This window comes from Schistocerca cancellata, chromosome 10 (genome assembly GCF_023864275.1).
Source record: "Schistocerca cancellata isolate TAMUIC-IGC-003103 chromosome 10, iqSchCanc2.1, whole genome shotgun sequence".
In the NCBI taxonomy this organism is placed as follows: domain Eukaryota; kingdom Metazoa; phylum Arthropoda; class Insecta; order Orthoptera; family Acrididae; genus Schistocerca; species Schistocerca cancellata.
The window spans coordinates 90,214,510-90,232,523 of record NC_064635.1 but is presented as its reverse complement, the minus strand read 5'-3'; the positions used below and the strand labels follow the sequence as shown (position 1 = coordinate 90,232,523).

The 18,014-nt window shown below is 38.2% G+C and overlaps 1 protein-coding gene across 4 annotated transcripts in view; it reads left to right on the top strand.

The window, feature by feature from the left end:
• LOC126106536 (zinc finger protein 501-like) overlaps window positions 1-18,014 on the top strand; it is a 140,807-nt gene that overhangs the window by 35,099 nt on the left and 87,694 nt on the right. For all 4 annotated transcript variants that reach the window (XM_049912868.1, XM_049912867.1, XM_049912866.1 and 1 more), the window contains 2 exons: window positions 4,034-4,102; window positions 11,389-11,457. In XM_049912868.1, coding sequence (XP_049768825.1) covers window positions 4,034-4,102; window positions 11,389-11,457 — 138 coding nt within the window. The remainder of the gene's footprint in view (window positions 1-4,033; window positions 4,103-11,388; window positions 11,458-18,014) is intronic.

The window sequence follows — 18,014 nt, the reverse complement described above, 5'->3', positions numbered from 1 at the left end:
AAATAGATGAGCTTCTGGTTTGTTTAGAAGATTTAGAAGCTGAGGATGAAATAGATATACTATGCCTGTCTGAGCATCACATTGTTACTGATATGGGTAAGGTAAATGTAAGTGGACATAAGCTCTCTGCACATGTAATTAGAGAAAATATGGAGAAAGGAGGAGTTGCCATATATGTCAAAAGTTATCATTGTGCAAAAAGTATAGAAACAAAAAAGTTTTGTGTAGAGAAACATATAGAAGCAGGTGCCTGTGAGCTTAAATTAAATAAAGGCACATTTATAATTGTAACTGTATATAGGTCCCCATCGGGAAATTTTCATCTATTTCTGAAAAATTTGGACTCCTTGTTGTGCTATCTGTCAGACAGGGGGAAGCAAATTATTATTTGTGGGGACTTCAATGTAGACTCTCTGAAAGAGGGTAATAGGAAAAATGACCTTGAAGTATTACTCGGTTCTTTCAATGTGACACCCATTATTGATTTTCCTACTGGGGTGGTAAAGGATAGCAGCTCACTGATAGATAACTTCTTTATAGACCAAGATAAGTTTAACCAGATAAATGCTCAGCCTTTTGAGAATGGTCTTTCTGATCATGGTGCACAGCTAGTTACAATATATGACATAGCTCCATTCAGCAGTACTAAACAGTCCTCCAAAGTAGTACGTTCAGTCAACGATTTAACAATTGCAAATTTCAGGGAAAGCCTACAGCAGTTAGACTGGGATGAGGTGTACCATGAACCTGATGCCAATTTGAATTATAATTTATTTCATGACACTTTTGTAAATGCATTTGAAAACTGCTTCCCCAAGAAAATAATTTAATAGACTCATAAGAAACCTTGTAACAAACCATGACTTACTAAGGGTATAAAAATATCTTGTAACTGGAAAAGGGAAATGCATCTGACAGCAAGAAAGAGTAGTGACCCAGAAACTATCAAACATTATAAAAACTACTGTGCTATGTTAAGAAAAGTTATTAAAAAAATCCAGAAGTATGTGTATCATGTCTGAAATCAGCAACTCTGATAATAAAATTAAAAAATTTGGAATATTATTAAAAGAGAAACAGGTCAATCAAGAGCACAGGAAGACAGTATTACCATCAAATTGAATGAAAACTTTACGAACAAAAAGTCAGAAGTTGAAAATATTTTTAATAATCATTTTCTAAATGTTGTGGATCTAGTAGGATCCAGGTGTTTATTAGAAGATGCTAGGCCATACCTATGCAATTTGATACAATTGAAATCTCACCCACTTTTCCCTCTGAAATTAGGAAAATAATAAATGTGCTTAAAAGCAAAAACTCACATCGAATTGATGGCATTTCCAGCAAAATACTAAAAGCTTGTTCTCAACAGATAAGTAAGATTCTCAGCCACCTGTGTAATAGCTCTCTGGAACAGGGCATTTTCCCTGATAGACTGAAATATGCTATTGTTATACTTTTGCATAAAAAAGGGGATAGAGCTGATGTCAACAATTACCATCTAATCTCCCTTCTAACAGCTTTATCCAAAATTTTTGAGAAAGCAGTGTATTCAAGAGTAGCTTCACATATCTGTAAAAATGAAGTACTAACAAAATGTCAGTTTGGTTTCCAGAAAGGTTTTTCAACAGAAAATGCCATATATGCTTTCACCAATCAAATTTTGAATGATCTGAATAACCGAACACCACCCACTGGGATTTTTTGTTATCTGTCAAAGGCTTTTGATTGTGTAAATTATGAAATTCTGCTAGACAAACTCAAGTATTGTGGCATGAGTGGGACAGTGCACAAATGGTTTAATTCGTACCTAACTGGAAGAGTGCAGAAAATTGAAATAAGCAGTTCTCATAATATGCAAAGATCAGCACATTCCTCAAACTGGGGAACTATTAAGAATGGGGTTTCACAAGGGTCGGTCTTGGGTCCTTTGTTGTTCTTAATATATATTAATGACTTGCCATTCTATATTCATGAAGAGGCAAAATTAGTTCTCTTTGCTGATGATACAAGTATAGTAATCACACCTGACAAACAAGAATTAACTGATGAAATTGTCAATAATGTCTTTCAGAAAATTACTAAGTGGTTCTTTGTTCCTTTTGATAAGACACAGTACATACACTTCCGTACAGTAAATGGTATGACGCCATTAATAAATATAGACCTTAATCAGAAGCATATAGGTAAGGTAGAATATTCAAAATTTTTAGGTGTGTCCATTGATGAGAGATTAAATTGGAAGAAACACATTGATGATCTGCTGAAATGTTTGAGTTCAGCTACTTATGCAATAAGGGTCATTGCAAATTTTGGTGATAAATATCTTAGTAAATTAGCTTACTACACCTATATTCACTCATTGCTTGCATGTGGCATCGTATTTTAGGGTAATTCATCACTGAGGAATAAAGTATTTATTGCACAAAACTGTGTAATCAGAATAATAGCTGGAGTCCACCGAAGATCATCCTGCAGACATTTATTTAAGGATCTAGGGATATTCACAGTAGCTTCTCAGTATATATACTCTCTTATGAAATTTGTTATTAACAACCAAACCCAATTCAAAAGTAATAACAGTGTGCATAACTACAATACTAGGAGAAAGGATGATCTTCACTATTCAAGATTAAATCTAACTTTGGCACAGAAAGGGGTGAATTATACTGCCACTAAAGTCTTTGGTCACTTACCAAATAGTATCAAAAGTCTGACAGATAACCAACAAGTATTTAAGAAGAGATTAAAAGAATTTCTGAATGACAACTGCTTCTACTCCATAGAGGAATTTTTAGATATAAATTAAGAAAAAAAGAAAAAAAAAAACTAAACAAAACAATTATAAAATAAAATTTAAATTTTTTTTAAAAAAATATAAAAGTTGTTATATTAACTTAATTATGTTGTTAAGTTAACTTAATTATGTCATGTATTGGAAAATTTGACTCGTTCCACATCATTACAAAATATTGTATTCATGATCCATGAAACTAGTATTAATCTAATCTAATCGAATCTACTGAATGGGAGGCAGACAGTCTAGTTGTGGCTCTTTGTGAATACCAGGCTCATCTGTTTTTGTAGAACCATGCGGTATCTGTGTAATCTGTCCCTCCCTGCAGAATGCATGTCGTCAAAGTGTAGACACCCCAGCAGCATCTCGCAAACAGGTTGCGAAGTAAATCTGCTACTGGTCACTTCTGATACCACAGGAGTTGTGGGTACATTTTTTGGTAAAATGAATTAAATACACCAAAATGAATGGCAGAGTCAATGAGGATGAAATCGGTGATTGTGCAGTGACATTACTATATCCGTGACGGTTTGACAATACCATGGGTGCTTTTGTAAATGTCACCCAAGATAAAAGTGCAAGTTGTCTCACTTTCTAAATGAGTGATTTATTGTTTCTGGATTGGGCCAATTGTCAGGTGGCAGTGAGAATGCTTCATAAAAATGTCACATTTTTGTCCCCTTTCCGGTGTTCAGCTATACTGTTGTTGTTGTTGTTGTTGTTCACTTTTATGTATTTTGGAATCACTTTTTCTGCTAGACATTTTTTTGTTAAATGCAATAGTTAGTTGGGGAGAAATAAATCATTCATTCAAAAAGTGTGGCTAGTTGCAGTTTTTTCTTCAGTGATATTTATGAAAACAGCTGTGGTGTTGCCAAACCATCATGGATAAAATAATGAAAATTTTACCTCACCGAAATCATCACTCTCATTTGCTGATGGGCCCAGGCCTGAAACTAGTTTTGGTGAAATAAATCATTCACTCAGAAAGTGTGGTAGGTTGCAGTTGTATCTTCAGTGATATGGACACAGATTGATGCCACCAAAAACTGTATAGAAATGCCACTGAACCTGGAGTCGGTTGTCGCATTAAGTGGGAAATTTGGGCTTAAGTCTCGATCTGGCAAATATATTTTTATGGTCGTGACATAATCATTTATACTCAATAGACTGGTTTCATCTGTGCTTCTCATGCTCTGCATTTTACCTGTGCTTAACTCTTTTCGTTTAATTCAGGTGGAGGCTGAACCAGTTGCATCTCCAGACCAGGAGTTCGAGTATGTATCTGTTAAGGAAGAAGCTCCGGTAAGTACTATAATTCATCTCTCTCTCTCCATCTAAATATATTCTCTGTAAGCCACTATGCATGTCATGCTTGATCATGCAAGATGTCACTATAGTTCTTTTGCAAAGGATGCATTTGATTTCCTGCCTTGTCCTCATCCTTGTCCTGTAAAACAGATTGTTCAAAATTCCTGGTTGACCAGAACTTGAATTGGGGGTCACATACTGCAGGTCTTCTTAAACACTTGAGTTTAGCAACATGTAATTGTTGATATGGTGATGTAAGGATTAGAAAAATAGCTTTCATACTTCCATTATTTGATGTCAAATGGAATAATTTTGTGGTGCAATTCTACACATAGACACAAAGTATGCATTGCACAGATATGCTGTAAAGATAAAATCTTGTGTCCATCCATGAATTTCAAGTGGGGAACTGTTTAGAAAATACCCACAATAAGTTTACTCTCTTACACAGTTAGTTGTGAAGAATGAGGCACATTTAAAAAATAATAGTAGCATTCATAAATATATCATCAGGAACAGAAGTTGTAACTTCATGATGAAGCTTATATGGTTAACCAACTGTTATCTGCTGCTTCACTTGCATATTGGTAGTTTTGTTTTGATGAGTGATGGTGAATAAATAAGCCAGTAATTGTGTGAGATGTCTGTGTAGAGACATATGTATAAAATGTATGTGGTGCCAGTATGTAGGTACATAATGAATGTCTTTGTATCATTTTTCTGTATGTCAGATCTGAAAGTACATATTATATTTTCTAATTGTATTTAAAAATGGCTCAATATTCATGCAGAAGTAGAGATTTTAGGGGTTTCTCTGGCTCACCGAGTACTGGATGTAAGAATTTGCCACCAGAGCAACACATACCAGCTGTTTCTCCCCTCCATTTGAGTGTTATGGTGCCTACATTTTTGATCCATTCCCTGTAATGACTAATATATGATTAACATAGTCCGTTAACAGATCATAATCAAATGCAGCCTCACCAAAAGTCTCCCATGTTCCACAAGTAAAACCACTCTCTGTTTCTCGTACAGTATTTAAGTGATGCTGTCATTGGGACTCTTCAAGCGTCTTGGAAGCTGTACAGAATGCGTGGTGCTCAGCAGCTAAAATCTGATGGGCTTGTGACTGTTGTAATGTCTCTGTAGCTCTCAAGGCCACCTGATGTTCTGCATCCTAGTTCTGGCGGACATGAGATTGTTCTGACGTTGTGGGATTCAAGTACATAACTTTTGCAGCTTGAGCTCTCTTAGAACAATACGCTAAACTAGACATATGTTTGCAAGGTTTATAGTAATAGGGTAAATATAGTTCTCAGGCTTACAGTTTGATTTTATTGTATCTCGCTAAACTCACCAGCTATGCCAGGTGTTGTAGGAACTCAGTATCATAAACCATGCACACAATAACATTGGATTTGAACTGTCACAGAATAATTTATAAACACAAAGAGTTGCTGACCATCATGCCAGCGTTGTGTGCATGCCACTCACATATACTACATTTAACAATGTTAACAATCCTCAAGAGGATATAACTTTCTAAAGTAGCCTTTGGTCTTCCTCAGGGTTCGAGCTATCTCCATAACAAATACCGTCAGAATTAGTTCAGCAATTCAGTCATAAAAATGTAATTGAATCAGTTGCTTTCACAATTAATAATACTAGTGTTAGTATTGAAGTATGGATTAAATATGTCAAGAACTGAATAAGCATTGTATTGGTTATGGTAAATAATATTACATAGAATACATCAACCAGTGTAAGCTTTTTACAAATATGATAAAGTTCGAAAGTGACAGAGTAAGTAACTTTTTCAAAGAGTAAATATTTTTCCTTAATTTGTATGATATTCTGCTAGTCAATAAAAAATTTCTACTACACACTTTTTAAATTAGCCTATCTTCTTCATCAGTGTTCAAGCTATCTCACCCCAAATTTCACAGATATTAGTTCAGTGGTTTAGTCGTGAAAACATAACAGACAGCCACTTTTGCATTTAAAATGTTAGTAAGGAAGATGGATTGTAAAATGAAATGTGTGTATAGCTTTATTGGCTGGGAGACCCTGGTTGGGAAGTTCAGGAGTGTAGTGTAAGTCTATTTATTTGACACCACTATGGTGACTTGCACATTGATGATAGTAAAATGATGAGGAAATGCACACATCAAGACATGAGCAAAAAGGTGACGGAAAAAAATGATCCGGGTGGGAATTGAACTCTCGAGCCCATGGTTGTGAACCAGCAGTGCTAACCGCCTAACCATGAGACCTTCGTGAAAATTTTAATGCAGCAGTAAAAGTGAGAAATCCAAGATGCTCAGCGGCCAAAATGTGACGGGTTTGTGACTGATATTGGTATGGAAGTATGGATTAAACATGTACAGGGTGTTTCAAAAATGACCGGTATATTTGAAACGGCAATAAAAACTAAACGAGCAGTGATAGAAATACACCGTTTGTTGCAATATGCTTGGCACAACAGTACATTGTCAGGCAGACAAACTTTCGAAATTACAGTAGTTACAATTTTCAACAACAGATGGCGCTGCAAGTGATGTGAAAGATATAGAAGACAACGCAGTCTGTGGGTGCGCCATTCTGTACGTCGTCTTTCTGCTGTAAGCATGTGCTGTTCACAACGTGCAAGTGTGCTGTAGACAACATGGTTTATTCCTTAGAAAGGAGGATTTTTCTGGTGTTGGAATTCCACCGCCTAGAACACAGTGTTGTTGCAACAAGACAAAGTTTTCAACGGAGGTTTAATGTAACCAAAGGACCGAAAAGCAATACAATAAAGGATCTGTTTGAAAAATTTCAACGGACTGGGAACGTGACGGATGAACGTGCTGGAAAGGTAGGGCGACCGCGTACGGCAGCCACAGAGGGCAACGCGCAGCTAGTGCAGCAGGTGATCCAACAGCGGCCTCGGGTTTCCATTCGCCGTGTTGCAGCTGCGGTCCAAATGACGCCAACGTCCACATATCGTCTCATGCGCCAGAGTTTACACCTCTATCCATACAAAATTCAAACGCGGCAACCCCTCAGCGCTGCTACCATTGCTGCACGAGAGACATTCGCTAACGATATAGTGCACAGGATTGATGACGGCGATATGCATGTGGGCAGCATTTGGTTTACTGACGAAGCTTATTTTTACCTGGACGGCTTCGTCAATAAACAGAACTGGCACATATGGGGAACTGAAAAGCCCCATGTTGCAGTCCCATCATCCCTGCATCCTCAAAAAGTACTGGTCTGGGCCGCCATTTCTTCCAAAGGAATCATTGGCCCATTTTTCAGATCCGAAACGATTACTGCATCACGCTATCTGGACATTCTTCATGAATTTGTGGCGGTACAAACTGCCTTAGACGACACTGCAAACACCTCGTGGTTTATACAAGTTGGTGCCCGGCCACATCGCACGGCTGACGTCTTTAAATTCCTGAATGAATATTTCGATGATCGTGTGATTGCTTTGGGCTATCCGAAACATACAGGAGGCTGCGTGGATTGGCCTCCCTATTCGCCAGACATGAACCCCTGTGACTTCTTTCTGTGGGGACACTTGAAAGACCAGGTGTACCGCCAGAATCCAGAAACAATTGAACAGCTGAAGCAGTACATCTCATCTGCATGTGAAGCCATTCCGCCAGACACGTTGTCAAAGGTTTCAGGTAATTTCATTCAGAGACTACGCCATGTTATTGCTACGCATGGTGGATATGTGGAAAATATCGTACTATAGAGTTTCCCAGACCGCAGCGCCATCTGTTGTTGAAAATTGTAACTACTGTAATTTCGAAAGTTTGTCTGCCTGAAAATGTACTGTTGTCCCAAGCATATTGCAACAAACGGTGTATTTCTATCGCTGCTCGTTTAGTTTTTATTGCCATTTCAAATATTCCGGTCATTTTTGAAACACCCTGTATATGTATATGAAGAATCGTTTTTTTGTTGAACATATCAAACAATAAAAGCATTTTCATAAATGTGATACATTTAAAAAGTCAAAGAATAAATAGCTTTTTCAAAGAGTAATTATTATTCCATATTTTGTGCTATATTCTTCAAATCAATAAATATGTTGTACTACACACTTTCTGAAGTAGCTTATGTTCTTCCTCGCCCTTCAAGCTATTTCCATGCCAAATTTTATCAATATTGGTTCAGCAGTTTAGTCATGAAAGCATAAAAGACTGAGATACTTTTACATTTATAATATTGGTATGGATTATTATGACTGTACTATCATATATGTGATCATACAATAGGTGCAATATACTGCATCTTCTCAGGTCTGAAGACGATCATCATTGACTGAAATTAATAACTTGACTGATAAATATTTGTGCTCTGTGACTGGATTTATAGAATACATAAAAACAGCCTTCACAACTGACAACTTAACCTTAGTCTTGCACAGAAAAGAGCAAAGCATGCAGGCATGAAAATATTTGACCACCCACATTGTGCAAAAACATGCTGACACATAATGAAAGTTTTAAAAACAAAACTTAATTCATTTGTGCTTGACAGTTTCTAATGCTGCACTGGTGAGTTTCTGGAGAGATATTATCTATGTGTTTGGGTTGGATATATCAAATTTTTTTTGCAGATTGAGATTCAAAAATATTTACGTAAATGACAGGCATGTTGCTGTATTTTTACGTAGAAACTCTATTTCAGTTGTTCTCGGAGTCTTTTCTGGCAACATGCTTCAATAAAATCTTCTCAGTTTACAAGTTGTGTCACTTCAAATAAAATACTCAAACTTTCAATAGTGGATCAGGCATTGTCATCAGGAGTTAAAAATTACTGACTGCCATTGCTGGCACAGCATTTTTTTTTTTTTTTTTTTTTTTTTTTTATACTGGGTGAGTCAAAAAGAACTTAACAACTTTGGAACTATATAGAAATTTTTTCAGGTAACTTACAAAATTGGTAGATTTGTCATTTTATAGCAAACAACTCCAAGTTTGATGCGTGGAGGGCATGTGTCCCTTTCCACCACCAGGAGCAGCAGCAGTATAGTGCACAGTTAAAATGGCTATTTTTGCTGGTGCAGAGCATGCTTGCTGTGTGTTTCAGTTTTATGAAACGAACTCTGTAACAACTGTTCGGTCTAGAGAACCTCCGAGCAGGCCCTACAATTTACTCTTGGCACAAGAACTTTGTTCATGGTGTCCTTGATAATGGCTTACCAGGCTGATGGATTGGCTGTGAAGGGCTAATTGCATGGCCATGTCACTCTCCAGACTTGACACCACTGGATTTCTTTCTCCAGGATTTCATTAAAGACCATGTGTATGTTTCTCCCCAATGAAACTACTTAGCTCGCTGAGAAAAATTGAATCTACATTGCTACTGTGCAAGTTACACCCAATTTGCTGCAACAGTTGTGGGAAGAAATCGATTACCAGTGGGATGTCTGCCATATCACAAATGGTAGTCACATCAAACCAAAATGATACTTGACCCTTTTATGTGAAACTTGACATTGTTTGCTGCAAAATGACACGTCCACCAATTCTATTTGTTATCTCAATAAATTTCTATATCATTTGAAAGTTGTGAAGTCCATTTTAACCCACCCTGTGTAGATGCAATGGCAGCGTTTTGAACCTTCGAGACCAGACCCGCATGGCGCACGTGCGGAAGGTTAGCCGGACAGCTCCCAGCCGCTCCACCCATAACAGATCCAAATGATATCAGATGGTGTGAGGGGCTGACATCGTGTTTGAAACTGCAGCAGCCGCATCCCTGCAAGCATCGAGCATCCGTCTTTGCTTTTGCTCAGTGTCCAAAACCTGGCCCCATGCCCTCCTAAGTGTGTATCTCTGGTCTCCCATCTTTTCAAGTTGTATTTTGTGCCTGTTTTCTAGGCAATGTTCAGCCACAGATGACTTCACAAGATGCTGTCATGTAAGTGATGTGAATGCTCTGTACAGTGTTCGGCAACAGTGCGGATAGTTTGATTTATGTAAATGTTACTAAAAACACAGGTGGCACCATAAATGCCAGGAACTTGAAGATCTGTGTTGTCTTTAATGGGGCTTAACACGCCTCTTACCTTTGTGGTGGGGCAGAGCACTGATCTCAGCCTGTATCTCTTCGGCAGTTGTGGCTGAACATTGCCTAAAAAATGGGCATAAAATACAATTTGAAAAGACGAGAGAGTTGGCTCGAACACCATCATATTGGGATTCTGCTTTAAAAGACGTGGCCAATATTAGAATAAACAGCAACAGTTTTAAAAGAGACTGAGGGTACACACTTAGTAAAGTATGGGGTCAGGCTTTGGACAGTAAGCAAAAGCAAAGATGGAGGCTTGATGCTTGTCGGGATGTGGGAGTGGCAGTTCCAAATGCAGCATCGGCCTCTTGCGCCATCTGAGATGACTCGGTCCCTCAGCAGGATGGAGCTGCTGGAAGATGCCCAACTTGCCTTCCATGCATGTGCCACTCTGGCTCTATCTGGAAGGTTCTAGATGCTGCCATTGCCTCTATATAAGCAGAACGTCATGCCAGACCCAATAGTCAGTGATTTGAAATCCTCATGACCATAGTGGAGACAGCTATCAAAATGTCTCGTATTCTTTTCAAAGTAATACAACTTGAAAACTGAGAAGGTTGTATTGATGTATGATATTTGTAAAAATACTCTCAGATTGCACATAGTATGTGTACATACTCTGCAAATCACTGTGAAATGCACAGCATAGGGTAATTGTAGCGAGTTGTCACAAATATAACCCAAATGATGCTGAAATTATCTGCATCAGTGTATTGCCACCATAAACACTTTTCTTTGATATGTGTAACCTGTTCTACCCAATAAGTTAACAGATGAAACTTAAAAATGATTGCATGTCTATTAGGTCTAGGTAATTCATGCTTTTGGCTGAGTATCAAAAGACACAAAAATATACACACATTCGAAGTCCACAGAAAAACTGCAATGGCCAACACCACAATCTGTGCAACTTCATGTCACCCAAACATTCATAAACAGCAGAGTCTGCAGTGTGAATGATTCTTTTCATCCCCTTTTGATCAGTTTATTTAATTTCAGGGCCTTCACTTCACTTTGTTTCTATCCCTAGTGACTGGGTGAGCGATGGGTCTCGCAATAAGGGGGAAATTTGGGTTCAAATCTCGCTCTGGCACAGGTTTTAAATTGTGATGGTGTAATTATTTATATTCTGTAGACTGGTTTCATCTGTGCTGCTTGTACTCTGTGTTTCACCTGTACATGACTTATTTCCTTTCCTTCAGGTGGGGGCTGACCCACGTGGTGTTCCGGACGGAGAGATTGAGTACATATCTGTTAAAGAAGAAACTTCGGTAAGTACTAAAATTCATGTGTCTTTACATCCAAATATAATCTCTGAAATCCCCTGTGCACAACATAATGAAAAGTGTTTGATATGACTGATACCGTATTTACTCGAATCTAAGCCGCACTTTTTTTCCGGTTTTTGTAATCGAAAAAAACGCCTGCGGCTTAGAATCGAGTGCAAAGTAAGCGGAAGTTCTGAAAAATGTTGGTAGGTGCCGCCACAACTAACTTCTGCCGTCAATACATGTAGCGCTACACAGCCATGCTTTGCAGGCACAAAGATAAATATGGGACCAAAACCTCCGCGTCAGTAAATAAATATTAAAAAAAAGGTGGAAGACGAGCTTTTTTTCTCCGCCCCGAGTTTCGACCACTGCATTTTCATACATTATCCAACGAAGTAAATATAAATTCCGTATTGTTCATCTTCGAATGTAGCAGCATTTCAATGTACTACGAAAATCCGACTGGCAAGACTGTTTGGGATGTTTGTCAATATGGCCAACTCTACGTTCTGAATTTTTTCCTACCTGTGAGAAAGATGATTGCTAATAGGAACTTTTATGAATTGTGAATCACATGCAGTATTCTCTTCACCATAAGAATAATACGAATATAAACATTTTGCCATGTATTCTTTCGTGTTTGCTGCTATCTCATTTAAATCCTGTCTGCCTAATAAACTATGAATTTAGAGTGAGACAACAGCAAAAGCGGAAGAATATACATCCCATGTGATGTTTATATTCGTCTTATTCTTATGCCTAATAGTGATACGGTCAGAAATGGAGCACGGCAATCGACTAGATTTTTAAATCTACGATGACCCTAATTTCTGTGCAGAATGTAATGTACTAAAGAGGCGTCTGCAAAGATTTTCAAACGGAGAAAAAGTCTCGTTCAGAACATCTTGTATCATACGCAGTCTATTATTTGGTTCTTGTTGAGCATTATCAAAGAAAACAGCAGGGTAAATAACAAATAGCAGTCTCTTACCATTGTTTCTTTACTGAGACAATTCCTCTTTTTTTTTTATTGTAAGCGGCGGTAGCACCCGCAAAAGCAAGCCATGCGGCGACAGGTCGTAAACACCAATTATCAGAATGTGACAAACAATGCCTGACACAGTACAGTAATGCATTTTCAGCTTAGAGTGACGTAAACACCTATAACAAAGAGAACGGCACTTATCAGATCAAAGAAAAATAAGCAATCAATTCAAGCCAGACGAAGGACTTGAAAAAGGAAGGGTACCCCTATAAATATGGACGGAGCGCCTGACGCATAGCAATGGCTACCTGGTAAAGCTTAACTGCTAAGCTAGGCTTACGACTCGAACCAAACTACTGTAGCTGCATCGTCATTCACTCGACCTAAGTTGTGTCTCATATTACAATGGACCAACTTCGTTTCGATCTGGAGGTGCGACCTAAAACTTTTCTCTCCCCTTGAATTTCGAGTCTCAAATTACAGGTGCGGCGTAGATCGGTGATAATTTTTTTTCCTTGATTTAGAGTCTAATTTTTCAGGTGCAGCTTAGATTCGAGTGCGGCTTAGATTCAAGTAAATACGGTAACCACTCCTTTACCCCTACACCTAGATTTCCATCTGCAACCGCACTCTGCAAACCACTGTGAAGTGCTTGGTGGAGAGAATGCCCTATTTTTGCAGTTATTAGGGCTATTTCGATTCCATTCAAATGTGAAGCACAGTAAGAATAATACCTTAGATGCCTCTGTGGACACTGTAATTACTTAAATTTCATCTTGGCAGTCTGTACAACTGCAATACAAAGGGGGTTGTAGTATATTCCTAGATTCATCTCTTAAAGTTGGTGCTTGAAACGTATGAGATCTGTTCAAAAATCCTGGAACTTTGTCCACAAAATTTTTCTACACTTACCTTTTACTTTTTGTGCAGGGTTTCATTCAAAATACTCTCCTCCACAATTGATACACCACTTCCAATGGTGAAAACTGTCTTGGTACGCTTCTTTCTGGATTGCACGAAGTGCTGTCCATGAATTTTCCTTTACCTGGTCTGTCATTGCAAATCTTCTGTCATCACAAATATTTGTCCTTTCAATGGGGTTTCCAACTTTGGAAATAAAAAAATGTCCACAGAGGTCAGGTCGGGAGAGTAACAGCATGAGGTAGCTCAGTGATTTCATTTTTTGTGCAATAGTCATGTACCAACAGGGACGAATGTGCAAGTGCATTATCATGATGCAAGAGCCATGATTTATCTCGCCATTCGCTTCTCACAGGTGGCACAATGTGTCCTGAAAGTACCATTCATTAACAGTTTCTCCCTGTGGCATGAATTCATGATGAACTGATCCTTCAGAGTCAAAGAAAACTATCAGTAAGGCTTTGACATTTGCAGTGAAGTGATAAGCATATTTTGCTCTTGGAGAACCTTTTCCAACCCATTGCGAAGAGTGAACCTTGGTCTCAACATCATAACCGTAGACCCATATCCCGTCACCAGTTATAGTGCTCTTGAGGAACATCTCATTCTTATTTGTGCACTTGAAAAGCTCTTCACTGATTGTGAGACAAAGCTCTTTCTGGTCTTGACTCATGAGCTGCAGGATGAACTTGGCAGCAATACAATGCATTCCAAGAAGCTGTGTCAGGATTTCATGATATGATCCAACTGAAATGTTACATTCTTCTGTACTACAACCTCTCGGACAGTCAGTCTTCGATTGACACGCACAGTTTTGTTGACGGTAAGCGTCATCGACAGACATCAAAGGGTGTCCTGATTGAGGGTCATCTTTAACTCTGTCTGGCAATTTTTAAACCCTGTGAGGCATTTGTATCACCTAGTATGGCATAAGCACTCATCACCATAGATTTACTGCATCATTTGGTGTGGCTCTGTAACATTTTTCTTGAGTTTCATGCAAAATTTAACGCAGACGCATAGCTCCTCTAACACTACCATCTCGAAATATGCAAACTGCATGACACAATGTTCTACTCAATACAGCATTGAACAATAACTAACAGACATACAACAGTGAAACTGCCGGCAGATACACATTAAATACAGGTGTGTGCAGGGATGCGAACTGCATTTCACTCCAAGACACCATTGGCATGAAATTAGGAATGTTCTAGAATTTTTTGAACAGACCTCATAGTATGCAGAGTTTCATGTGATAGTTTGCATCCATCTTCAGATATCTTCCAGTTCAGTTTCTTCAGAATTTCTGTGATTCTCTCCCAGGGTCAAACAAATCTGTGACCATTCGTGCTGACTTTCTTTGTGTACACTCAATATCCTCCATTAGTCTTGTTTGGTACAATTCCCAATTCCTGAACATTATTTTAGGGTTAGGGTGAGATGCACGAGTTTCTAGTGAGCAGTCCTCTTTGAAGGCCGACCGCATTTCCTCAGTATCCTACCAATGAACCGATATCTGCTATGTGATTTTTGTCTGAGACTATGCGGTCATTCCATTTCATATTCGTACAAGGTGTTACACCCAGGTACTTGTATGAGCTGATCGATTCCAGTTGTGACTCGTTGATACTGTAGTTACAGGTTATTGCCTGTATCCATTCTGTGAAGTGCAAAATTATACATTTCTTAACATGCGGGGGAAATGACCATTTTTTGCACCACTTTGAAATCTTTGCAAGATGAGACTTAATATTTGTGCAGCATTTTTTTCGGATAATAAATAACTGTTGTCTGCAACTAGTTTGTGGTTACTATTAATAGTGTCTGCAAATAATTAATATACAACATGAATGGCAAGTGTCCTAACACGTGTGGAGTTATTTCTACATCTGTCAATGACTCTCCATCTGAGGTAGTGTACTATGTTCTCCCAGAAAGAAATCCTCAGTGCAGTCAGTGGTTTTTATGATGTTACGTGAGAAAAGCATGAGTTGGGGTACTATTTGGATCACAAATCACACACGAAGAAAGTAATTGGCGTGGATGTACATCCCATCCTCATTCCATTTTCAGAAGGTTCTAATGTGCCATATTGCAGGGTAGTGTGACCATGAATATTGTGCATGCACATTAGCTTGTATTGGGAGGCAGAGAGACAAAGGGTAAAGGAGAGAATACCATTTCATATTCCTGTAGCAAAGGCATGTTGGAGTGTACAGCATCTTATTATCTGTATATTGCAAAACTCAATTGCAACAAAAGTGCAATACATTTTAGGTGACACCGTCAGATACAATCTCAGAATACCATACTGCTTTTGTCAGAGAAGTTTGAAAACAGCGGTAATGTGTGCAATGTGAAGCACAGAGTTCTGAGACCAGTGTGCACACACAATAACTTGCGGAGAGTTGGGGAAGCTTTTGTATTTAATCCTTGATGCTTTAGTGCCAGCAGTCTCGCATTTTAGGGGAGAGTTTAAGAAGTTTATGCCAAATGTGTGAGGAGCTCAGATTTGATCCTTACAGATTGCTCAGAAACTTAACCCCAGAGTCAAAGAAGCACGAGCTAATTTCTGCGCTATCATGATCAATTTGGTAAGCAAAAAACCTGGTTTTGTGAATAATTTCTTCATGTCCAATGAAGCCCATTTCCTCCTTCTGGGCTTCATCAACAAACAGAGCACACAGTACCTTCTGAGCTGCATTGAGCAGTGGTTCAGACATGGCAAGACAGCAGTTCAAATTCCTTTCGAGCCACTCATGTTTAGATTTGTAGTTTCCCGAAAGTGAGTAGGATAAATCCTTTCTCTTATGTTTATAGAGCTACACAAAAAGCTGTTGCTCTGTCCCAAAGTGATGCTTGGTGTGGATTTGGTGTTTTTGGGTTTGTAGACCTGTACTTCTTTTGAGGAGGAAGATGGCAAAACAATGACTGTTAATTCACAGTATTATGTCACTACCACAGGAAACTTTATTCGACCTTGCTTACAACAGCTGGGCATTGACTGGAAGGATCTTTGTTTGTGGGAAGAAGATGCAGTATGCTGCACCACTCAAAACAGTAGGTTTGTTGTTGGCGGAATGTTTGGAAGTTGATCTCTCATTTTGGAGGTACCACTTGGCCTTCTTGGTCACCTGATATTACTATCCAAGATCTTTTCTTTCGGGGATTCTTGAAAGAATGCATGTCCCAGAGCTGTATAGTGAACATTGGAGAAGTAAAACAAGCCACTGCTGATGAAGTTGCAACTATTGATGGCAACCTTCAGAGGCATGTGTACTATAACTTCAGGATGTACTTACAACAGTGCTTTGTTTAAATGGAGGCCACCTTTCAGACACACTTTCAAGAAATAAGCTGGTAAAATTTGGATAATAAGTGGCATAATTCAGAGTATTTACACTCTGTTTCACTTTATCTTTCCTGCTCCATTTCAAAATTTATGAACATCTGAAATGTGTCAGGCAGCTTGGCAGCACCCTGTATAATGGAGCTACAGGAATTATGTTTGAGACTACGTGCTTATGTCAGCCTTTTATCCAGTATGATGAAGCAAACAGCAGCAATAAATAAAATATACAAAAATACTGTTGATTGATTCTTGGTTATTGATATATAACTTAACTTAGGAAAACAATAATTCACTTAATTCTTTGCAGGGGAGCACATAACAGTACAGTCCATTGGAAAGGAAATATGCAAAACTGATTATTCAAAATTTCTGAGTTTTTATGTTGATCAAAATCTGAATTGAAAATCGCATGTGGTATACCATCTCAAATGCTTGACGACAACAATGTTTTCTTTGTGTGCAGTTGCTACTTTTATTTATGAAAGCATTAGAAAGTTAGTTTGTATACTTTCAATCATTGATGTCATGTGAAATAATTTTCTGAGGTAATTCAACACACAAACACAATACATTCATTTCATAGAGCTCCGTAAGGATTATATGTTGTTCCCTTTGTTAACTTTGTTGTTATTGTGAAGGAAAATTACTGTGAAATGACAAATTGTAGGCAGAATGCATGCAGTGGTGCAAGAAGAGATATAAAAAATACTATTCCGAACATTGGGTCGTTTAATTATCACATAATAATCTTTATTGCTGTTGTACAGACGTGAACAGAACTTTTATACAAGGTATGTCTGAAAAGTTTGGTGAATGGTTTCAGAAAATAAAGGAAACAAAAATTACAAACAAAATTCCTTTACTAGCATTCAGAATTGTCACAGTTAGCTACAGTGCACGTCTGAAATTGGTTGTAAATTTGGTGGAAACTGTCAGCAAACGTTTCTTGTGGAATCGCTCAGAGCACTGTGGTCACTGGCAACATCTGTGAAGAGTAAGCCCTTCAGGGCTAATATAAGTTGAGGAAATAAAAAGAAGTCTGCTGGTGCCAAATCTGGAGAATAATGAGGGTGTAAAAGCACAGTTGTGCAAGAAAGTTGAATGAGCAGACATTGCGGATGTCCGATAACATGTAGCTTTAATGCTTTGAGTGATTCCACGAGAAGCATTTGTTGACAGTTTCCAACTGCAGGTGATTTTTTATTTTTCCATACAAAATCTTGGGGCATATTTATTCAATAATTAGGGTAGCTGGAATGATAGAATTATAGGAATGTAACAAGAAAGCCAAAAACT